Source organism: Parus major, chromosome 7 (genome assembly GCF_001522545.3).
Source record: "Parus major isolate Abel chromosome 7, Parus_major1.1, whole genome shotgun sequence".
Lineage (NCBI taxonomy): Eukaryota > Metazoa > Chordata > Aves > Passeriformes > Paridae > Parus > Parus major.
The window spans coordinates 30,348,067-30,373,217 of NC_031776.1; the positions used below are offsets into that span (position 1 = coordinate 30,348,067).

At 37.3% G+C, this 25,151-nt stretch overlaps 1 protein-coding gene across 2 annotated transcripts in view; it reads left to right on the forward strand.

Moving 5' to 3' along the window:
• The window catches only part of SLC35F5 (solute carrier family 35 member F5), a 29,258-nt gene extending 12,456 nt beyond the window's left edge, over positions 1 to 16,802 (forward strand). For both annotated transcript variants that reach the window (XM_015635194.3, XM_015635195.3), the window contains exons 8-17: positions 519 to 709; positions 1,891 to 1,972; positions 2,296 to 2,383; positions 2,936 to 3,000; positions 3,354 to 3,458; positions 3,934 to 4,093; positions 5,486 to 5,576; positions 7,381 to 7,535; positions 7,969 to 8,057; positions 8,981 to 16,802. In XM_015635194.3, the coding sequence (XP_015490680.1) occupies positions 519 to 709; positions 1,891 to 1,972; positions 2,296 to 2,383; positions 2,936 to 3,000; positions 3,354 to 3,458; positions 3,934 to 4,093; positions 5,486 to 5,576; positions 7,381 to 7,535; positions 7,969 to 8,050 (1,019 nt within the window). In that variant the 3' untranslated portion in view covers positions 8,051 to 8,057; positions 8,981 to 16,802. The remainder of the gene's footprint in view (positions 1 to 518; positions 710 to 1,890; positions 1,973 to 2,295; positions 2,384 to 2,935; positions 3,001 to 3,353; positions 3,459 to 3,933; positions 4,094 to 5,485; positions 5,577 to 7,380; positions 7,536 to 7,968; positions 8,058 to 8,980) is intronic.
• Positions 16,803 to 25,151: the final 8,349 nt, after the last annotated feature.

Consider the following 25,151-nt stretch of genomic DNA (forward strand, 5'->3'; position numbering starts at 1 on the left):
AAAAGGGCAAGTGACTTTATGGTCTCTGCTAAGCTTTGAGATCTGTTTGGTTTCAATGTTGTGAATGAAACATTGTCCTTGCAGTTAGGTATAGTTGTGTACAGGTTTTGGCTGTTTGGCTATTAGACAATTGAAGAAAATCTTATATATTAAATGGTTTTTAAGATGGAATAATTCCTATCTAAAAATGTATTGCTGCCTTTTGGTGGAATTTTTGACAGGGAGCAGGGATGCTGCTTTTCAGTGAGGTTTTCATGGGTGGACAACTTACTGATTGAAAAGAGGAATTAATTGTGCTTTGTCTTATGAGTGGCCTCTTGAATAGCAAAATATCAGTTTAATAAATCATGGTGGCATGTCTTCTATTTGGATAAGAACCTGTTATTTGTGCAGTATTGTAATCAAAGGTGTGTTACAGCATCATAGATTTATTTGCATATTGTGCTGGCTCAAAATATATAATAATAATATGAATCTTTTTTATTTTTCTTTTTTTTTTTTCTTTTCCTCCTCTCAAGCACCCAAAAAGCCTCGTGTGAGGTTCAGTAACATCATGGAGATCCGGCAGCTCCCATCAAGCCATGCTTTGGAGGCAAAGCTGTCTCGCATGTCTTACCCAACAGTGAAGGAGCAGGAATCAATCTTAAAAACTGTAGGAAAACTCACTGCAAGCCAAGTAGCAAAAATCAGCTTTTTCTTTTGCTTTGTGGTATGTGCTCCATTCTTTCAGAAAACTTAAGTAAAGCTGCATTTAAAAATTGTGTAGTAATAGTGAATAAGTATTGAGATTACTTGTATTATTTAAACCTTATTTTATAAATGTACCTTAAGAAATAAAGCTTTCCCTGTGCTGGACATGGATGGGTAAGATTTAATCATGAATTGGCTGGTAGATGCTGTTGCTGCATCATGCCTCAGTTCTGGGGTGAGAGAGAGATTCCAGTGACAGAAAAATGTAGAGGGCAGACCAGTGATACCTTTTCCAGAATCATCTTTACTAATACTGCTAAATGGATTCTCTGTAGTGTGGGCTCATCACAGCTTTTCCTCAGGAAGTAGAGCTCTTCAAACAACATTACTATTATTATTATTGTTGTTTTTACTATAATTATTATTATCAACAATAATAATACCACTGATGCATGTACCAGAAAATAGCAGTGTAATTTTTTCTGGAGAAGTGTCCTCATGTCCAAAACAAACCCTGTTTATTCTGTTCATGGGTGCTACTGGAGTGTACATGAATTTCTTCTTGGACTTTCTGAATATTTCTTCATAAGACTAGAGAGTGGTTACTTCCCTTAGAATATATCTGAGATCTTATTAATGAGATCTCAATCAGGAAGTGAGAAAACACTTGCTATTTTATTTCTTTATGGAGGAATTAAGAAATATTTTTTAGGCATTGAATGTAAGAGATGCTTGTTTTTAACAGTGCAGATATGTGCTGGCTGGTCTGTCTTAAGGACTCTAAAAAAACCTTATTAGGCTGACTAATGTCACATGCATTACTGAAATTTCTTTGCAGCCCTTGGGCAGTTATCATCTTGAAACACTCCAAAATAAGTTAAAAGTACCTTTAGTTACTACAGACTAGCTATTATAATGTCATTTTAATTCTTTTTGAGTTCTGAAGTATGTTATTTCGTTGTTAAACACGTACTTGAATGTGGTTGGTTTGAGCCAATTCTAAGTTTGCTGCTGTCTTTAAATGTGCCTTCCACTTCAATAGAAGTCAGAAATCTCTTTAAGCTAAAAATCTAGTTCTAATTTTATTTTTTGTTAAATAATTGGGTTTTTTTCCTTAAAGCAGGATTTTATTGCACTGAGAAGCTTAAGCTCTGTTGTTGCTACCCATATAATAACAAAATTATTTTTCTTTTTCCCCAGTGGTTCTTGGCAAATTTCTCATACCAAGAAGCTCTGTCAGATACCCAAGTTGCCATAGTTAATATCTTGTCATCAACCTCTGGTAAGTTTTATTTACACCACCAGGTGTGCATTATAAGGCTGTTTATAACATAAAAATCTCATTGCAGTGGATTTGTATAACATTTTTATCTGTGGATTTGATCTAAAGGCATTGAATATGTGTGTTGATAAAATTCATTTTGTATTTGCAGAGGTTTTTTTAGGGTATCTTCATGATTCCCTTGCTTTTTGTGTGTACTTCTGCAGTTACATCTGTATATTGAAGAAATATATTTGGAGTGTAATAGCTTTGAAGCTGTGTAGTTTTCTGAGCAAACTACTGGCAAAACTTCATTGTATAAACTCTCTGAATTTCTCTTGCAGGGCTTTTTACATTAATCTTAGCTGCAGTCTTTCCCAGTAACAGTGGAGATCGGTTTACCCTGTCCAAATTATTAGCTGTTATTTTAAGGTAAGAAAATGGGAGGGAACATTTGGTCCAAAACTCCCTGGTACAGTGGAGGACAGCTGTACCTGTGGTATGTGACAATAAATGATACCTATCATTTTATAAAAATCTTTGTTCCACAGATGAATTGAGCAACTGAATTAAGTGTTTTTAAATACTTCATATCATATCAAGCATTTCCAAATCTCATTCTCCTGTAGGAAATTAGATTAACTTCTGTTGGAAATAGATGAACTTATTTTCTTGTTGTTTATTTGTGGTTTATTTTTGTGTAAGTGGTGAAAAAGGAAGAGATTTGACACTCAGTGTTGTCAGCCTGCTTCATTAAATGCCAGGTGCATTGTTCTGGGAAGTTCTAAGTGGTGTTGGTTGGTTTTAACCTTGGATTATGCCTTAGCAGTTGACAACTCCTTTGGACTTTCCAGAAGTTGGTTTCGGTTAGCTAAAAATGCCTAAAGATAGAACAGTGTATTTGTTTTTCTCTTTCTTTTATCTGTTTTTGTAAAGAAATTCCTGAGTTCAAGCAACGTTTTGCATTTCTTCTTTTTTTGCTAGCATTGGTGGTGTGGTACTTGTTAACCTTTCTGGATCTGAAAAATCTGCTGGAAAAGATACAATAGGTATTTACTTATGAGTTTTAATCCTGGAATATGCAGTGCTCAATACCATCTTCTGACAGTACTAAGTAGTTATATAGCAAGCTGTATCTCTTACAGCTGTATCTCTTATTCATGTAACTTGTCACAATCTGTTTTTTTAGTTTCAACTTCTAAAACTTGCCATTTATGATAATTTTCCACCCTATGCATATATTGGGAAAGTATTTACATTTTAATCCTTTCTCCATTTTCCCATGGTTTTCATTTAGTAATGACTTCTGTAATCAACAGAGGTTTAGGAGAGTTGATCCTACTGTATAACATGTATAACATGTTTGGCATATCTCAAGAGAGTATTTTTTCAATTTTTCCAGGTTCCCTTTGGTCTCTTGTAGGAGCAATGTTGTATGCTGTCTACATAGTCATGATAAAAAGGAAAGTAGATAGAGAAGATAAACTTGACATACCAATGTTCTTTGGTAAGACCAAAAGTAACTCTGTTGAAAGTTTTAATTCAATCTGTGATTAAATGATTTGCTTTCAGGCACTGAGCTGTGTCTGAGTGGTAAAGAGGCTTAGAAAAGCCAAGGAAGTAGAAAAAGCCTCTTACTCCCATGGTTGAGTTCTTTAGAGACTGATTGTGTCAATTGTTTCTTGTTTAGAGCCTTAACAACGAGAGGAACTTCCTGTAGGTATGCAGATAGCCCCAGTGACTTCATGAGATTTCTAATTTTTTATTTTCTTTTCCATTTCAAACTTGTAAATATCTGATGCAAATTTAGTTTGTGAATTTCAGGTTAAATTTAATACATTTGTTTCCTATGAAAGATTTAAAATATTGCTTCTTGGTTGCTTTTCTATATGTGTATTCTCAAAATAGCAGATTTTAGCTGAGATTTTGGTTATGTTGAAGAATATTTATTGTGATTTATTTAATACTGTTTTTATATTCAGGTTTTGTAGGACTGTTTAATCTGTTGCTGCTGTGGCCAGGGTTCTTCTTGCTTCACTATACTGGGTTTGAAGCATTTGAGTTTCCCAATAAACTGATATGGATGTGCATTGTCATAAATGGCCTTATTGGAACAGTTTTGTCAGAGTTCCTCTGGCTGTGGTATGTACTCCATATATTTAGTATATTTCACATGAATTATCTTTCCTCTGTTCTCAGGTGTTGAGATGTAAAATTACCTAGATGGAGGTTCCTCCTTCCTGTGCAGTTTTAGCATTCTATCACAGTGTCCTGTTAAGAAAACAGCTAACTTCAAAAAGTAGCAGATGTGTGCTTGTAGTTATAAAAATCCTGTGTGCTTAGCCTGTTCCAGAATTAACATTTGGAGACAAAGAGGCTTTGTCACACAGTTGCAGTAGCAAAAGGAGAGTATGAATTCTGTTGTAACAGTTCTGTAAAAATACTGCAACAAAAGATGAAGGTGGATGAGATGGAGTTCCACAAAAAACCTTTGTTTTTTTAGGGGGGTGTGGATTTTTGTTTTGTTTTTTTCAAGTTTAAAGTTATGTATGAATTTTAATTTTTTTTTTTTGTTTATTGGCAAACTTTTACACCAGACCTAGGTATAAATACATTGTAGCATATGTCCCTTTGCAGTTGAACTTGTTGTTGATAGAATAATTTTGTGATTATATCTAAGACTGCAGCTCATTATCAGTGTAATTTTATCATAGGCAGAATACCAAACAAACACATAAATCCCTCAAACATTGTCTCTTGTCCCAAAATCAAGTACTAGTGTAGGGTTAAGTAGATGGGCATGTGCAGACTTTTTTACATATGTTATATTTGTTTAATTACTCAGAATGATATTCTAGTCAATTAAAGAGCTAGTTTTACTTCCAATTCCTTTTCTCTAGAGCTCTGGATTGGGGCTAATTACAGAGTTTGTGCTGCTATTCTTTTCCAGTCCAGTGTGCTATTGGTATAGTCTTCTAGACTTTTTTTGGGAATAAATATCATTTAACTTTACTTGCTTACTCTACCCAACCACATATTACCAACTAAATAATGTAGGGATAGATGTGACTCTTTGGGGTTTTTTTAGCCTGCTGATAAATTTTTATTGGCTTCTGAATTGGATTTATTAATTTACTGTTTTCTGTGGACAGGTTGGTTATAATTCAGAAGCAGTTTCTTATGCTTAGAGAATCACAGTATGGAAACAAAATGCAGATTTTTCTAGATGAAGTTACTATATGTAAAATAGAGAAATTTCCATCATCTCAAAAGATTGATATGGGAATTAAACCTCAGCCCAGAAGACATCCACTGCCTAGTTAAGAATTCTGTGCACTTTCGCAGATTTATGATGTAGTGTGATGGTGTGAGTTAATTTTTGGTTGTTAAACAGTAACTAACAGTTCTTCAAATGCCTCCCTCATTTGATGTACTGCTTTGCTTGTCTTTTAACTTTTAAGTAAGACCTCATTATTAAAATAATTACTTATTGTCATTAAATTGTATAATTGTTACTATTTTATTGTGTTTTAGGGGCTGCTTTCTTACCTCATCACTGATAGGCACACTTGCCCTGAGCCTTACAATACCTCTGTCCATAATAGCTGACATGTGCATGCAAAAGGTAAGGTACTACTAAATTTTGATTATTGTTTACTGAATTTCTCCTGGTTAAATTCTTATACACTTGTACTTGTTTATTTGGTACAAGAAATTAGTCAAGTTTTGCACTTGGAATATTCCCAGCCAAAAAGAAGCTTTGCTGTTCAATGTTTTCACAAGCAAAGTATAAATTTGCAATGAGCACCTTTAGACTTCAGAAAGTTTGTGCATGTAAAAATTGAGTAAAAAACCCCAAGCACAATTTCCATTCTGCTTTTATTTCATACCAGTGTGGATTTTGCAAAATAAGTCAGGAAAAATAAAAGGGTAAATCTAAGAAAAGTCAAAAAGAGTTAGACCCTGAATAATACTTGTGTAATGTATATGTGATAGGCAGTATGTTTTCTATTAGTCTTACCTGCACATTCCAGCATGGAAATAGAGCAAACACTGCAGTGATTCCAACAATAATGATACATTTGTTGGTAAGACAATTGTATTTGGGTTGCTCTTAAGGCATCTGCAATACACACTAGAGACATAAATTGTTATGGGATGGTAAATAACTTGTGATAACTGTAAAGGAAACAAGGAATAAAATATCTGTAGACTCCTCCCCCAAAATTCACTTTCATGAGGTCAGTATATGTGAGCAAATGCTGGCAGTGAAAAACAAGAATTTTATATGTAGGTTTGTGTGTCAGTACACAATTTAGATATACACAGATGTGTGTGCATGTGCAAAAACATTGGTAGAGGTGTGCATATATATATATATATAGTTACATATACCAATGCATAAAAATTTTAAGTTGTGTTTTGAAGTGATTCATCTAAACTTTCTTCTGGGATGCAGTGAAAAATGCACTATGCTTTTCTAATTCCCAGTAAACAGCTTAATCTCTAGGCTGTTTATTCTGAAAAAACACAGAGTCCTGATCTTGTGAAATTAATTTATTCTTTGTGTACTAATGCAACATGGAGGCATTTCATATAGCAGAAACATTTCCAAACCTCTGTTGGATGACTTTCAGCTGATGTTAGTAACAAAAGGTGAATTACCTTTTTAACTTTTAATGGCATGGTAATTATGCAATGTTCATAATTACTAACTTTCTGTATTATTTATTTTTCTGTTATTTTCTAACATAAATCTGAATCTTAGGAAATTGCAGCCAGGTTTCTAACAACTAATTCCTTTTGGCAACTTACATGTTCTGAATTTCATTAGAAATCAGTTAGCAAACATAGGATAGGACTTAACAATTGCAGTTGATGAGATCTTTGAGGAGGATCATCAGTACCAATTACCAAAGCTGAATCTGCTTTCTCCAAAGTCTTCAATTTTGGATCTTTTCTCCACACAGTGGGGCCATGCCCACAGCTCATGGCTCTGTCATCCTGCAAGGCAGGTCCCAGGCTCTTCCTGTCCCTGAGCTCTTGGTTTGGAGTTACAGAACCATGGAATGGTTTGGGTTGGAATGGACTTTAAAGATCATTCGTTTCCAGCCCATGAATGTCTAGGAAACTTTCTCCTTGGCACCAGAGACACAACTGGAAACCTAAAACTGAGACTATTTGGAAACAGCAGTCTTCAGTCAGCTCCCAGTGCAAACAGAATGTTGCATTGTAAAGAATGGATCAGTGGGAACAGGTTATGCAGTTCTTAGAAGAAGCAATAACTACAGAAATTGTACCAAATAACTCACACTGTTTAAAATAACTCAAACTGCATCTCAAATTTAAAGTAATAATCATTCCAAATATACAGTATGTCAATTCTTTTTTAAGCTATCAAGCGAATGATGTTTGTGTTTCAATTCCAGGTGCAGTTTTCCTGGTTATTTTTTGCAGGAGCACTACCTGTATTTTTTTCATTTTTCATTGCAACTCTCTTGTGTCACTATAACAACTGGGATCCAGTGATGGTGGGAATCAGAAGAATTTTTGCCTTTATTTGTAGAAAACATCGAATTCAGAGGTAGGGCAGTCACAAACTATAATTCTGTCTCTTTAGACTTTCCAATATCTTGTACTCTTTTATTTTACTCACACTGTTTATTTTCACCTGATTTTATATTTAAGTGTACAAATTTCTTATAGCAGTAGTTGGAAACCCATTGATTAACTTATGTAATGCTCAGAAAAAGGAAAGATGTGAAGTCTGTTTCCCTTTTAAAAGAAGTTTCCTAGTGTTTGTCACAATTTTTTTTCCCTTAATGCATCTATGATAATTTATGTACCCAGCACATGCACTGAAAATTGTGCAACCTTGAGTACATTTCATATACTTACGAAGTCTTTGCATGTTTTTGATGGGTAAAGTTCAAACAGCTGCATGCTTGGTGCTTATGTTGGCTTCATAACAAGCAGTTTAATATGATTGTATGACTAAATAAATATGTTTCTTTAAGAATGCCAGAAGAAAGTGAGCAGTGTGAAAGCCTCATCCCTATGCATAGTGTTTCACAGGATGGAGACAGCTGCTGTTCATAGACACAAGGTAAACCTGTAATAAACCTCAAAGAGTGCACAGAAAGGTGAGGATTGGTCTTCATGGTGGCAGGTGTGTTATTCAAGGACACATTTTTAAAGAGCATGCATTTAGTCTTGTTCTGTATTGACAGACAGAATTAAAGTGTATCTTCAAAGTTATTATTACTACTTGTTGCCAAGCATTATTCTCACAGTTCTTGGTCAACGGTTTTGAAATGTAGGTTTTTGCTAAAGACTATTACAAAGTTCATCCAAAGCTGGATGTGAGTCAATACACCAGAAGAGCCATACAACTTCTTGGCATGGGTGATGTTTTGAAGACATCTGAAGTAATTTATTCACTCTTTAGTGCTGTTGGGGTCTCAGGTTGGGCTACTGCACCTCATGAAGAACACCAGCCATTTAGGGAAGTTTAAAAAACGTCACCAGACTTTATCATTAAGGGCCCAGAAAGAGGAAAGGAGCCCTTTTGTTTCTGGTTGACAAGAATTAAGATGGTAAGTTCCATTAAATATTAGGCTAAATAACTCTCATGACAAGCATAGGGAAAGTGGACAAGAACAGCTAAAGAGTTTGTGAAATATCCTACTTTAAGAGGAGGTTACACAAATCTCTAAAAGAAGCATTACATGGTTTGTCAGTACTGGTTTGGAGCATTAAAGCAGACAGAGTTTAGGACTCTCCTAACCCTGTGCTTCAGTTTTGTCACTAATGTGTGCAGAATTACATGAGAAGTATATTTTCATTTTCCAATGTTGCTCAAATCTAATCATGAGATTAAAAATATTCTAACCAAAACAATAATTTTGATGTCTTAAGGCATGGAGTTATTTCCTTTGTTAGTAAGATGGAAACAAATACTTAGGATAATTCCTCTTTTGTAATCCTGAGTTATGTACCCCTTATAATTTTTTTTCTTCTTCTTCTTAGTTTAAAAATGGAATGATGCCCAGCGAAGAGACAATCTTCTGGAAAATCCCTAAGGAGTCGTGTTTCAGTGCCTATTCTGAATTTGTAGTAAAAATAAGAAGTTTCAGTTCTTTTGAAACTCTAAACTTTTTTTCTTTCTTGCTTTCATCTGATTTTATAAATGAAGAGATTTACTATATGCCTGTCACCATGGGGAATCTTAGTCCATCTGAGCAACCAACCTGCCTTATAACACTTGAGCTGGTGACATTACTTGACAAAATCAAGAAAGCAAATGCTGTTAAGTGATTTCTTTCTTTTTTAAGTCACAATTTTGTTAAATGCTGGACAATATTATTTTTTAAAGATACTTTAAAGTGAGTTATGTAAATAAGTTTGCAGGTCATCAAGTCTTACAGGCTTTCAGATGAAAAGCTAAATAGATATGTTACCTGTAGTAGGTACAAATTAAATTTTTTATGTTGTATAAACTATTTGCATATTAATAGATGAAAATAGAAAGATAATTTATTAAGTGCATTCTTATAATTACTGAGGCAGGATCTTTGTACGGTCCTGGAACACTACATATGTAATGTCTTAGGCCATTTGGAGTAGCCTTGTAATGCCAATGGGTGCTGATGTTTAAAAATCAAAAAAACTTGCCCAACAATCAAGACTGCTTAAAATTTCAGTGAATGGTAAAATATTTCTAATTACAATACATTTGGGTATCCATTCTTATACATGTTTTAAAACAGACTGGTTCTGTAACCCATTCTCAATCCCAACTGTCTCTTAGATGTGACTGTTTTCAGGTGTAGCTACCACACTGTGAAAGAGATCAAATTATGAAAGTTTTCAGTCAGTGGGCTGGCACTACACCAATCTGCTAAGCAATATAAAAAGGAAAGGTGTTTGCATTGATTTCTCTTCCCCCCCAGCTGTATTAATAAATTTATTCTAAAACTGATAATTATCTTCCTTCCACTGCAGTATTTTATCCTTTTTAATCCAGAGAAGCTATTATAATTATATTCAGGAATATTTGAAATTAGTCAATGCCATTTTCCAGCTCCTGGCCTATAAGACACTTAGATCAAAGTTAATTTTGGCTTTTGATGGATTTTATTTTTTTATAATGAATGTAAGATGGATTTTTAGCCAGGAGTATTTTCTTCCACATAACGAGGTTATTAATAATGCAGGGTATTTCTACTGTTCCTCCACACAAATACAGAAGGATGACATAGCAGAAATGCCTGTTCATGTTTTGGCACTCAGTAATGATCCTTCCAAAAGCAATTCTGGTCTTTTGGTAATAAAACTGTTATTTGAGAGGGAATATAGAAAAGCAACTTGCTTAAGCTCTATATTTATAGGAGAATTTGAGCCAGCAGCTGGAATTTAAGAACTGTGTGTAGAGAAGGAAGACAAAATGAACCAGGGGCTATTCTGTTCAAATATTTAACCTTTATCAAATTTTTCCTTCCTGTTTTTAATACTGGATTGCACTACAAACTTTGGTGATCTGAGGCATCTCTTTAAGATGAAATAGTAAGTCCTTGGACACTAAAATAAGAATTAAGAAAACTCCAAAATCAACCACAAGAAAATCACAAACCCAAAAGAGACAAGAAAGCCAATTAAACTTCACAATTAAATTTTCAAATCCCACAAGTAGAGGGGTCGAAAATGCAGTATTTTGAACTAATTTTATTTTGGTAGAATTTTCAAGCATTTTTTGAGCAGTGAAATTTCCTTACGTTTTGGATTTGTCCTTTAAAATTATGACAAATTTAGAGAATTATTAAATTTAGAGGGTGTTTGCTTATAACTTCTTTTCAAGAAGTATTGTTAATGCCTACTCACAATAAAAAAAAGTCTCTTTTCAGTTAATGAAATGTTTCAATGAGATCTTGCAGAATATTTGATACCAGGCATTAACTCCAAATTTGAATCAGCTGGAACTTGTGGCATCAGTGCATTAAGCCTGGGCAAACTGAGTTTGCTTTCAGATGAGCAATGACAGTATTTGTAGTAAAATTTTCTATTATTGCTTTTTGCAATTGGTCATGCAAACAGGATTTGATCTGTAATGTCAAATATGCAGTTGCTAATTATATCTGCCCTTATGTTCATGGCTTAGAGTTAAAGATCATTATAGCCTCCCATGATATGACTGTTAATTTGCATTATTCATTAGTTTGAGAGGTTAAGGAAAGATCTACTAAGAGAATATTCTTCTGTCTCTGACCCCAGGAATGTTGAAGAACATTCAGTAAACTCAAAGTCAGGGCTTTCCAAATGTTTTTCCTTTTAACAAAAACATGTCAGTTGTTTTTTTTTAAATAAGATACAAAATATTTTTATCTCGTGGCACTAGGTAACTTAAGCTGTGTTTTTGCATTAAATTACATTTCTTTAAATAGTAGGAACAAAACAAACTGTCCTTGCTGAAAGGATTTTTAAACAGTGGTGCCCCTGTAGTTACAAGAAACGTGTTACACTTCTAATTACAGAAGCTATGACATATAACATTGTTCCTGCATTTAATAGAATGTGATGGAATTTTTTCTACAAAACCTTGTGATTTTTAGTACAATGATATTTTATAAATATAATGTCTGATTTGAAATGTAAATTGCATAGCTCTCTAATGGATGCTTGGTAAATGCACAAGAGATTTAGCTTTGATTCTCAGGTACCTCTGATGCAATGGAGACGTGCTGGGTTTTTCCTCCCTGTGACACAACTGGAATGTGAAGGAGCTCTCTCATGAATGCTTTACCTCTGTGTGGTAGCATATATTGTCATTGCTCTTACAGTTTCAATTTGGGAATGTCTTCGTTCTGACTTTCTTCTTGTAAGAACCACATATGCTTTAGAAAAATAATGTCGAGCATTTCTTCGATTGCCACTAGATGGTTAAAGAACTGTGATTACCCAGGCCTGCAAAACAGGAAATGAATACCACGTGTTGCTCTGTCAAACAGTTGAACTAATTCCTGTAATCCTTTGAGACAACCAATGATTTCTTCTGTGTGTGCAATTGAGGTTTTGGGTCTGTTTGGTTTTTATATATGAAGGAAATCATGATAATTTGGCAAAAGCTACAGAAGCAAGCCTTTGCTTTTAGAGTTTTGGTGAGTCTTGCCTAGTTTGATAAAGCAGTGTGCTGCACTTCAGAACAAAGGGAAGAAAGGATTTCAGGGGTTTTTGGCCACTTTATGTTGGGTTTCAGTCACGCTGAAAATGTGTTCTCTACAAGGGACTGCTGCAGATGCGGTGCTGGTTCAGCAAGGGATGGAAATACCACATCTGTAACAAAGTCCGGGGCACATGAATGCTCCTGGAGGCACTGAGGGCTTGCTCTTAGGCTTTTTCAGCCTTCATTGCATCCTGCTCCTTGGCTTCTGGCCTCTGGGAATGCCTGTAAGGGGTGGGGGATGTAGGACCATACTGGTCAGGGGCTGTAGGACAGGACTGGCGTGGCTGGCCACAGAGCGGTGCTGCAGGGATGCACACAGACTCAGAAGCTGGCAGCTGAGGCACAGCCTGGGTGTCCCTGTGGGTGTTTTGTGGAAATGGGGTGTTAAGCAGGGCTGTTTTTCAACCCAGGGAGCTGCAGGTTATTCTTGGTCTATTCGTGGCAGACCTCAGTGGAATGTTCTAACAAAACCAGGAGAGCCTGCAAATTGCTTTTCTTGGTGTGTGCTGTAATTGTCATTCCTGTCACAATACTTGTGCCTAGGTACTGCTATTCACAGCTGTGATGGCTTTAAATAAGGTGGCAAAATGATTTATTCGTAGTTCTTGTTTCCTTTTCTCTTAGTGTTGAATGTTGTCTTTCCTATTCCCTACTAAAAGATCTTCCTATCTTAGGGAAATTATGTTGCTGAGCTAAACTAAGCATTCAGAGGACAGGGAAAACCAGTTAAATTTTGGAGATAGGCTGAGTCTATGGACACACTTTGAATTTCATATGGAAATAGGCCTCAGAAAGGCAGAGTGTAAATGAAGTGAAGAACTGGCATGCTCAAAAATCAAGAAGCAAACTGATGTGAGTATCACAATGTTGGGTTATATGGCTTACTGTAGGATGGTACTTTGAATCAGTTTCCTTTACTTGGGATAAATTTTGAGTTAGTTACCATTTCTGTTCTGGCTGTCACATGCAGTTCCTGCGATTTAATAGTTATAACTCCAGTAGCATTTCTGTGATTCATGAACTGTTGTTATGCATTTCTTTCCCTATCTAATCCATAATTTCATTAATACTGTATTTTGTTTTACATGATCATTGCAGGGCATGATTTCTCAGGGAAATACAGATGATACCATACATTGTGAGAGCTGATAACTAATTCCTGCTTTTAAAATCGCTACAAACATTTCCAGGGTTCACTCAAACATTTCACATCATGTAACTTCCATATTGAATTTCCTTAGGCTTATCAGGTAAATTACGATGAGAATGTTAAGAGCATTTAAAGATGTCAATAAAATTTACTCTGCCCAACACTTTGTTACTTTTTGGAGAAACATCTGTTCTAAGGTGATGCTGAAATGTGTGTGATTTTCTACTTTATTGTCCTCTTTGCCATAGAAATGAATAATTATTCTTCTGATTTTGAAGCTGCACTTCTGGCATGACAGTGTCATTAACTTTCAGGGTTAGGCAGTGCTGTAATAATACATAATCTGATTCTGGGATAGATCAGTATAAATTTCTAACATAAATATATTCATTTATATCATAAAATTTTTACGAAGCCTCATCACTTTGAGGGATTTTTTGTTTGTTTTTCCAGTAAAGTTACTTTGGCTAGAATGGGATTTGATCCAAAGCCCACAAGAGTCATAGACAGCATTAATAAAGTAAAACTTTATTGAAAAGAACTCTGCAGTCAGGTTGACCTTTATGCCTTTGCAGTATTTCTGTCTGCAGCATGTATTTGGAGTGGTTTGCTTTAAGACCTCAGTAATATAGGTGGAGGGATTTTAGTGCTGGTAAAGATGGTAAACACACCACTGTTACTGGTCACAAAACATATTTCCACATAGCCAGTCTGCAGCTTAATTATTTAGAAGATGGATGTGTCTTGCTACATGATGTTTGTTTAAAATCAGCATCATCAGAAATATTAACCCCTGCACTTTGCTGTACACTTCATTTGTCCATAGTGAGAACATGTGATCATAGTCACCAGCCTTGAGCGTCAGCTTCCTCTTGATGATTTCTGCTTTGACATTTCCATTTCCATGCCCTGTTGCATTCATTGCAAAGTGAATTTCCTCTCTAGGTAAAGCCAGTGTAATTGTATTTTGAGTGCCCTAGTCCTCTGTGGTGTTAGAAATCTGACATAAAGCATAAATCTGACGTGTAATGTGACTACTTAGAGATCTGTGTTCTCACTCTTGTCATTACATCTGGTATTAGTAGGTAACCAGACCTTTTCTGGATATGCCTGTCATGATATGGAATGCATCCAGAATTTCATCTGGCTTTCACTTCCTACTTCTAAAAAGCATAAAGAGCTTTTCTCTGAGGATTTTTGTAGAAAGCAGCTGTTTAGTTCTTCAAGTTCAGAGTCCTTTAACTGCATCTCAATTTATAAAGTTGCATCCAGTGCTCCCTTTCTTTTATTAATGAACTTCTGAAGGTTTTTTCAGGGAAGGTGCACAAATTTTCCTTATGTTCTACATAAGAAATATGACTGGATACTGAAATGGCCTCAGAAACAAAAATTCAGGTCTGTTTATTCTATAGTTCTTTATATGTTCATATAAAAATATGAATTTTTACCCACCTTTTTTTTTTAAGAAACCCAACCAAATAAAACCAATCACAACCCCACACTTACCAAGCTGAGGGGAATTAACCATTTAGCACAGAACTAATAATATGCAAATGTTTGTATGTTGATCAATGATACAAGTCAATGTGTTACTGATGTTGCCAGTCCTCAAGTCTTCCTTGTCTGTGTCACAGGTGCTGCTTCTCTACCTAAATCTGACCTCTTGCATATCAACCAAGTTAGTTCCACTGCCAGAATGAATGATTTCTAAAATATTTTAGAATCTACTTACTTTTTTCTTCAGCTAGGGGAACAGCGGGGTCTTCCCAACCAAACAGTGTCACTTTCTTGTTAGAGAAGAAAAAAAAAAACTACTACAAAAATTTAAAACAAAAATGTGAATTGAAAATCAGGAATATTAGTAGGAAAGCAGGAAGCATATGCTATAAAATCATTTGGGTTATTTCTTGCATGGCCCAATTCCACACAGGAAGTGCTTGGGCAGTAGTTTATTGGATTGATCTCTGGCTGATATTGATCCCATGTAGAAAGTAGGTATTTTAAATAATCATTTCATATTGAAGCTGAAGGCTTAAATTAAGCCCTGTGATTGCTTAAAAAAAAAAAAAAAAAGGAAAAAAAGTATATTTGGAGACTTTGGAGATATTTTTTGTTTGTTGTTTGGTTTTTTTGAAGTCCATCCAATGCAGTTACAAAGGAATTCCCTGTCAATTTGCACTCACACAGGCTGTTTACACAAGGCTACATGGAAAGGGTAGCCAGGTGTTGATGTTATCTGAATGGAATTAGAGAAATGTACTAAGTACGAGGTACAACTTCAGCATTGTGGAGCTCAGGGGGTGTTTGTAATGATTTAAAACTTGCGTAAGGTCTCTTTGGAGTAGAGTAAAACAAAATTGATTGAATGAAACCTTGAGTTATAAAACCCCTGAAACCTGAGTGAATTAAAAGATGCACAAAACCAGTCATAGTTCTGATGGTTGTTCTGGCATAGCATTTTGTACTGAGTTTTGGGGAATTCTCAGTTACACTTCTCAAGTGGAAGCTGCTTTAACTGAAGAGCTTTCACCTGAAGAAAACTTTTTTCCCCCCTGAAGTCTGTAGTTTGCCGATAATTCAGATCTTCTGAGAGCACAGCAAATTCCAGATATCCAAGTATCCTCTATGAAACATCTTTATGCATCATCTTTTAACCATTTTCCTTAGTGAAAGCAGAACATGAATTGCTGATGTGTGTTGCATTTGCACTTGAAAACCTGATTTCAGAGTGTGTTAAACCTTGATCTATTTTTGATAGAAAAGAAATGTAGCATTTTAATCTAATTTCCATTTAATGCCAAGGATATTCATGCAGTGAAAAACATATATCAGGGTTTGATGCAGTGATTTTTAAGCCAAGAAAACAGCAGGATGGCAGTGGTAAATCTGAAATGAAGATGCATATCTCTTCAGAAACTCTGGTTTCCTCCTGCCCTCTTTATACCAAATCTTGTTTCCATTCTTCCAGGACAATACAGGTGAAGCAAGAACCAGAGCTTTTACCCTTTGTTCTCTGAAAGTGAGCACTGGCTTTTGCCTGGGGTGTCTTTGTCCTGTCACTTAATTTTCTGATGGGAGGTCGGTTAAAGAAAAAATATAGAATAAGTATTTTTAATTAAAATCAGATTTAAGCTATTAATTATTTTGAAATTCTCTACATTAATAGAGATCTAATGAATGGAGATTGAAGTCCTATATTGAAAATACTGAACAGTGCTTATATATTTTTAACAAAACCAGTATATATATGAATATTTGAAACATGCATGAAGGTGGAAATTGGAAGATTGGAAGATTGTTTTTATGTTAACATGTTTATAAATTGAAATTCTTAATATCCAGTACCAAAACCCTGTAAAAGGGCTAATGAAAATGTAATGTATTCTGATTAACAGCCTGTGTAATACAATCAATGGGTGTGGTGTTTTTGTTCTGTATTATATTTATTATATGTAAGTAAACAATAAATATTATAAATCTTATTTTCATAACAGGAATTGGTATTTGGTTGGGGTTACTGCTTGATGTATTTTATATCATCACTTAAGAAAAAAATGGTCACTAGGGCTGGGCTTAAAAGTGAGTTTTGGGATGTCTCGTGTTACCTGAAGCCAGCCAGGATGTGGAAGGTTGGGAGTTGTTGTGTTGGTCTGAGTGCAGGTTTTGGCCGGGGCAGGGTTGATTTTCTTGCCCGGGGCTGGTTTGGGTTTGTGCTGAGCAGGGGGTGATGATGCAGAGATGTTTCTGTTGCTGCTGAGCGAGGCTTGCCCAGAGCCGAGGCCTTTCTGCTTTCCCTGCTGCCTCTGGGGAGGAGTTTGGGTGCCAGGGACACAGCCGGACTGAGCAGGGCACATCCCTGCCCATAGCACAGCGTGCTCAGGACATAAAGCGGGGGAAGAAGGAAGAAGAGGGGACACTGGGAGCGATGCCGTTTGTCCTCCCAAGTCACCATTACACTGACAGGACCCATCGCTCTGGGGATGGCTGATTTGCCACGGGAAACAGGGAATTCACTCCTTGCTTTGCTCCGCTTGCACTTTGCTCTCCCCGAGCTGCCTTTATCTCAACCCGCTGGACTCCTGCCCTCCCCATCCCCTCCCCGAGCCCGCTGCTGGCTCTGTGTGGGGCTGGCTTGTTGGCCGGGGTTCAGGCACGGCAGTCGGGGCATTTACAGGGTCAGGCACGGATTTTTGGTGTTTTTGGCAGCCGCGGGTGATTTCATTTGCGATCAGCGGATGGCAGAGTGCGCGCAGCCCTGCGAGCAGCAGGGGGAGCTCCGGCCGTGCGCATCCCGCGCCTCCGGCTCGGCAATTACTGTGTAAGCCGTGAAAAGACAATTAATTTACCTGTTTATCATCCCTCATTCCCGCAGTTAGCCAGGGCTAGACATTGACCTTTCTTCTTGCAGCTGAACTTTCAGCGTCTTTAATAATTAAAACTTCGGGGATGATAGGCGTTTACCTCAATACTTAATTTAAAAAAAGGAAAAAAAAAAATTCCACCATAGGCTTTTCTGAGTTTTCTGGATTAACTGTAGCTGAATTCTTTTTTACCGAGATCCTAAATATTACTGCACAGCTATAAGAAGAAGCAGCTTTTTGCACTAAAACAAGGGGAATCTTTCTTTGTCACTAACTAATTAAGGAGTTCATCTCATATTCCCTGACAAGCAACAGGAATTCTGGAGCTCAAATTAAGAGTTTGAAGCAACTTGACTAAAAAAGTTTCTATATACTTCCAACAGCAAGTTGGCAATTACAATCCTGTTCTTTTTCTAGCGTCCTTAACTGATGGCTAGAATCTCAGTAGTCATTGTGTGATTCCTCCCTTTTAAGTCATAAAGTAAAATGTGAATTAATTTTTGGCAGGTTGTGCCATTACAACATAAACCCCTCAAATGCATCACTTTCTTAGGCTCTGTCAGTGCTTGATGGGTTGTGCTGAGGGGACAGCTGGCTGTGTAAATGGCTGGGGCAGGTGGTGACAGAACCACAGGGAGGAGGTTTTGATAAAATGTGTGGGGGCCCAGGAGGAGCTCCTGGGGAAACTACTGAGGTGAGAGCTTGTGGTTTGGTTTTTTTGTTGTTCTCTGGGTATTTGTTAGTTTGATTTTCCTTATCCACAGTGTGAATCGATGTATTGTTATTCTGTTAGGCTATTAAGATCTAAACTCTCCTCTGTGATATCCTGAAACCTGGTACTTTGCTGTGTACAAGGGGATCAGTCAGTGCAGGCTCTCTGGATTGCTTTCAGTCTTTAGGATGTAATTTGTTGACACATTATCTTGTTCTGCTCTGCATGCTATTCAGTTTTAGGAGACACATTTCATACATGAAACTGCCACTTGCCAGAAGCTCAGTGTCAGTTGCTACAAGGTGAAGTTTAAAGCTGCTGAGAAGGATGATTTAAACCCCATTTTCAAACTTCTTTTTCTGTCAACAGTATATATGTGGGAGACATTCTTGGGTTTTATTTATATCTGCAACCCAAGTATATTTTGTTTATATTGATTTTAAAAAACTTGGACAAAACTTAAGGTTTCCAAAGAAACAATGGTTTACCACCTCAGTGTGACCTCTCCTTCCTTTTTCTCCTCACTTCCCCCTCCTCTTGCCCTCAGCCACTATTTCAAGATCATGTGAAAGAAAAGCCAGTTCTAGTTTGTGGCTTTGCAAGCTTTCAGGACTTTTTTTGGCAGTGTTACCTAATGTGTTATAATTTGCTGGGAGATGAAAATCTTCATATCATAAAGATTCCTTAATTATCTAAATAGGCTTTTCTTTGTGGGAATCTTCCAGTGTTGGGGCATTTTCTAGGCTTCTTTGATTTAACTACTGGGGTCCTGCTGCTAATGGTGATAGAAAACTCATGATTCCCCTGCGAGTGTGCATTTACACAACACTAGAGAAGCTTCATAAACATAAAGGAACATTCTGTCTATCTGTAATAGTGTTCCCATTTAGAAAGAAGCTCATCTGCCAGTAGCTCTACCTTTTTTTTTTTTTTTTTTTAATCCCTTTGGAAGGAGAAAAAAAAAGTTCAGTTATAAGCAGATGGCTTTGGTGGTTGTGGTGCTACAGGCAAACAGGAAAGTGATGCCCCATGAGAGGTTTCTGACCGTGGGACACATGGTGGTCTCTCAGCAAAGGAATACAAGAGGAAATCTGATGCAAGGACCATGAGGGATAGAGTTGGGTCTCATGCACACCTCTCCCCACGTCCTCCTTGCCTTTTTACTTGTTTCCCTCCTCACAAAGGAATATACAGAAGACACTTTTTGCTAATTGAAGGGATGCCATTAGTTCATAGTATAAATATTTTTAAATATTATGGATATGTGTTAGTAATTTAACACATGTCTTTTGTTAAAAACACATTTTGACAAAAGTGCTGAGGCTGACTTCTACCTCCCCTTTCACTGTTAGGTAAAAGCTGAAACAGCTCCATCTGTCACTTTTTTGCATGTGATGTTTTTCCCAGTGCTTAAAAATGGAGTTGGATTCATTACTCTTCCTACAGGAACGTGTTGGCCATAGTGAGTTTCAAGTGTAGGAAGAGAAGCTCCTGGAAAATGTGTTCCTAGTGGAAAACAGTCTCACTGAAGGATTTTTCTCAAGGAAATGGTTATGGACTAAGCCAGTGTCCTCTCTGAGATACAAAGGGACAGTCAGGAGCAGCCTAACCTAGAGAAGAAAAGAACAAAGTGATGATCTGTCAGGAGCTGATGGAGAGCCATGGAAGTGAATGAGCAGCCCCTCAAAATTAGATGCATAGTGGATTTCCAGTAAATGAGGTATACCTGAGCTCTTGCAAAAGGAGTCAACCAGAGCTGAAATTATTCCTCTCCTTGTCAAAAATTGTTCTTTTGTACTCAAGGGTAGGGTAAGATGGTGAGTTCTTGATAAAGCTTCAAGACAGGACAATTTTGTGAGATTTTCAGCTATTCTCTGAATAGTGAATGAATCAGCTTCAGATTGTCATGGATTAAAAGTTTTAAAACACCCAAAAACTGCGATGGTAGAAGTGTTTCATTATTTAAAAAAACACTAATTTGCTTTTAGGGGTCTAAACCATATAACAGTTTGGTGACACATCAAGTCTGTCATGAAATAATAGTAATGTTGTATTGGAAACCTGCCAAAGTAATTCTTCAAAACACCTAGTTAATGTTTTTAATGATGTAGCTGCTTTCTGGCTCTGGTCTGCCATTATACCTGCCAACCTACCTCCTCCCTTTGCAGATGATTTCTAAAACTGACACATTTATGTCTCCCTTTATAAATTTGTCATTTTTTCCTTTTTTTTTTTCCCTCCCCCCTCTCCTCTCACAGGTTTAAAAAAAGACAGTTCAATTCTAAATTGTTTGAAAAATTGGCAGCAGAGTCACCCTAGCAGTACAGCAAAGAGGCACAAGTACAGAGGAGTTGAGAATCCTGGCTTTGTGAATTTCTCCTCACCAACCAGACTATTTAAATCTAAAGTATATGTTGGCCTGGAAGTGGATCTTCAAGAGAACTCTTTAACAAAGCTGCTTGTTCCACATAACAATATTTTGTTTTCTGTTTAGAAAACACTGTGCTTCTTGCTTGGTTTGGTTTTTCAGGAGTTGATAATAGTTTCAAGGTAAAGGTTGCTGGGTATAAACTCAAAACAGGATGGACTCTTAGAGAAACTCTGGAGTCCCACAGTCAATTCCATAGTGTCCTGCTGAATTTGAGTTGTTCCAAGGACTCAGTCTTTTATGTGCTGTTTTGAGTGTTGTGAGTAGACACAATACTATCTCTTCCCCTTCCTCATCATTATTAATTATACATGGAAAGTTCCTTTCACAAACACCTTCCAGTGGTTTGGATTTTCCCCTTCATAAAATCACAGTGATGATTACAATTTCTTTTTTAGGAGGTGAAAACAAGACAACAAATCATTGGCACAGTTGCTTCAGGGCCCATGTCCTCAAGAATGCCTCAGTTCTTAAGGAAGCAATAGCTACAGCTTTCAGCCCAGGCCCTGCAGCAATTATTGCCATCTTGTCTCTCATATTTCCTTAAATCTCCCTAATTCCTGCTGCCCTGCCTGACCTGTGCCACTTGAGCAGTCAGTTTGCTTCCCAAAGTCCTCAGTCAGCTCCCACTGAGGAGCCAGCACTTTAATATGGATGCCACCAGAGAAACACCAAGGAAGATTAACTACTATTTGTTGCATTTTTAAAGGAAGTCTCTTAGCTGTTTGAAAAGAGTGGGGATTGCTCCTAACACCTAAAAGTCTTTTTTTTTTTAATGTGACAAATGTCAGTTTATCTCAACTGCTGCTGCTGCAGAAGTTGTGCTTGGGGGTGCAGAGCCATCATAATGGAGATGTAGAAGTCTTGGAAACTGTGGCTGAGATTCAGTGTTTGAGGAACTGGTCCAGGTCCCCAAAATTCACATCTATAGGAGACCAGGGAAAGGAGGAAGGCAAGAAGGAGAGAGGAGTAGGAAGAGAGGTAAATAGGATGGCACACACACAGGGGTGCAAGTCCTCTCCTTCCACCTCCAATTCTGCCCTTTAAAGTAGTTATCAGTAATTCCCAAATTAAGAATTTAATTCTTATTAAGAAGAAAGGAAGAACAAACCTTTTCCATGTTTACTGTTCTCTAAGCTATTCCTTCTTTCAGCAATGAAATAATTTTTATGTTCTGTCCCCTTAGACCAGACATACCTTGCAGCATTGAAACACCCAAGAGATGTTTGCATATTTATTTTTCTTAGAAAAGTCTGCACACAGTGAAAAACATTTTGAAAACATCCTGTTAGCGATAATTTCATCACTCTCCACCCACAATCTATTGAGTCTGAACATTTGCTTCCTCTGAGCCACCTTGTTGCCTCTAAACCTATTAACAGACCTCTAAAAATGCTTTTCTGCATTCTGCAAATCACCAAACTCAGGTTAGATAGGAGAAATTCTTCTACTGGTAAATGGACTCTGCTGGTTAGTGGTACCCTGGTGTGCTTTTTGTTTTGTTTTTAATCACGTGTTACTCCCACAAACCTACTGTGTTTATCATTTCCCCATCTTCATATGCACCAAGTTACTCCTTGGAGATAGTCTGGCTTCCAAAAGTTGGGAGTCTGAAATGTGTGTCTTTTACAAAAAGTATAAGTACTTCTATGTAAATTGTAACTCTCTGAAGAAACATCCAAAAAATTACCCCTCGCCCACATGCTCACTGTCCCACCGAGCTGAGATTTCTCTGTGCTTTATGTGCTTTAAATAAAGGGTGTCCCTTTTCCCCTTCTTAATTTGCTGCTGTTTTGGGAGGGTTTTTTACCTTTGCAGACAAAGCGGCCTTTTGGAGAATTCAGGATAGCTGAAACATCTCAGCAGGTGTGGTGTGAAACTGGGCTTGCTGTGAACACTGACTTACAACTTTTTGCTCTGAGGAATCCCATGGAGTCTCTGTTCAGGTGAACAAAATCCCACTTCTGAGAGCATTACAGGCTGGATCATCAACTGGGAGTCAAAGGCATGGCCCCATTTATTTGAATGGAGCTGTGCTAATTTACATCAAGGAAAAAATCTGATTGTAATGGATAATCTGCAGTTAATCCCTACAATGTGTAAATAGCTGTCTCTAAATATGATCCTTAGGGGGCTTACCTTCTGTTAATTTGATTTTATAACTTTTCTGTAGATTTTTTGGTAGCAAACTAAAATTTGTGTGACTAGAAGAAAGAGATATACCTGAGGCTCGTTACAATAAAAGTGAGAGTAGGAGCAACAGAAATGTCTTGCTCCTTGCTGATTGCATGAGCCAATGTGGATCACATGAACGAATTCTTTATATTTAATGTGGCTTCTTTGTTGTCCATCACCCTAAGAGCCATGCAGAGTTTTAAATTTTGTCTTTCCATTTCTCTCTGAGTTCCTCCTTCAGTTCTTCTCTGCCCTATACTTGGAATGGAGTTTTTTAATACTATTTCCCAAAATGGTTTGGTTTTGGAATCTTATTAACATTATTATTAATAGTAGCTAAAGTGCAGATCTTGTGGTTAGTGATTTCATGGCTACGCGCTGGTTATAATTTTCTGGATAGAGTTTAAGAAATCATGCCAAGAGAACAGAAGGGCAGACTGTCCTTGACCCTTAATAATGTTGATTTTCCTAAAGACAGTTCTAGTCTTTAGTCTTGTAACTACTCTTGATCCTTTTGCAAAGTAAGTACATCCTTGCTGCTATTTTCTGTCTGCAGAACATCCTTTTTAAGAATCAGTTATGTACACTGCAATAATTATTTACTCTTAATTAGTGTGATAGTTTTATTCATTGCCTCCTTTACTGGTCATCTGTTCTATTATTTCAAATCCATCTCTGGCAAAATTTCTTTGCCTGCAGTTGCTTGAGGGGAAGATTATTCAACTAATTGAACTGCCTGGCTGTGGTCCATGGCCTGTAAATGTCCATCTTGCTCAAACAGCTGTATAGAATTTTCTAGTCTAGCAGGCTGGTCTGGCATGCAGAGTCAAGCTCTATTCATCCAGTGTGATGATCACTCATCCCAAGTGAAGGAAAGGTGAAGACACCTTCTTGTGAAGGATGCTTCAAGAATTGGGAAACTGACTCACTCTTCAGGTGTTTAGTTGTCAACCAGAGATATACAATGCATGAGTTGATTTATCTAAATAGTAATATGGACAATTATTAAAATATACAAATTATTAAAATATCCAGACAATTGCAAAATTAAGGCAGGAAGCTGAACCTGATAGCTGACACAATACTTGGTCTTACAGACATGGCCAGGGAGAAAGGGAAAGGATGCACATGTTGCAATAAAGAATCATCACACTGAAGTGTGTCATTCAAACTCACTTTAGGAACTAGATTCAGGTGTGTAAGGTGCAATAACAAAGTAATCATATGTAATATTTACTGATGTTGAAAGACTTAAATGCATAGAATTTACAATTCTGCATGGCATAATAGAAACTAAGCAAAAATATTATGGCAAAGACAGGCCCCAGTGGGTGTATTTGTATAGTTATTCCATACAGCCCCTTAGTTGTTAAAACCTGCCACTCTTTCTATTCATCTCAGGCACACACTTCTGAGGAGTTCTTGCAAAGGATTTTGGAGTCATCAGCTGTGGAGAGGGAGCCCTGGCAGCTGTGCTTCAGGTCTCTGATGGCAGCAGGGCCAGGTGAGCACCAGGATCTCCTGTCCCAGGCCCTCAGGTGTGGAGGTGTTCACAGCACAGTGTGGAGTGATGAGGCTGGGAAAACCATCGGATCAGCTCTGTTATTTTATTCTTTCCCCACAAAAGAATGTCTTACCCTGTGTCTTTCCATAACCTTGTCCTCCAGTTGTCACTTCCCACGGGTTCTCATGGACACAGTGCTTTGCTGTTGCCCAAGTGACATGAAGTGGCTCTCAGGGAGCTGCCAGAATAACAGCCTTGAAATCATAATCTTACTTACATAAGCTCATATTGGTGCTGCTTCATGCTGATCTGCTTCTGTGGTCTCCAGAGATCGCTGTGACATTGACTTTGGTTCATCTGGACATTACACTGTGCCCTCCATAGATTCCTGCTAAATTTATCTTACCCTGGCTTTAGTGGGGATTCCACCCCACAGAGCTGACACCCAAACCACAGTCATGGGGACAAGGTCAGAAAAATACTGCAGAGATTTCTGCTTTGGGTGCTTGGCCCACGTGTGCTGTGGCAGGCTGGGAGCTGCTCTGCTCCCACACATCCCAGGGCATGGAGCAGTTTCACTGGAAACACCTCCTGGTGCCTGGAGTTGGCAGGTTCTTTGGGAAACCTGAGACTTCAGCCCTGCACCTCTTG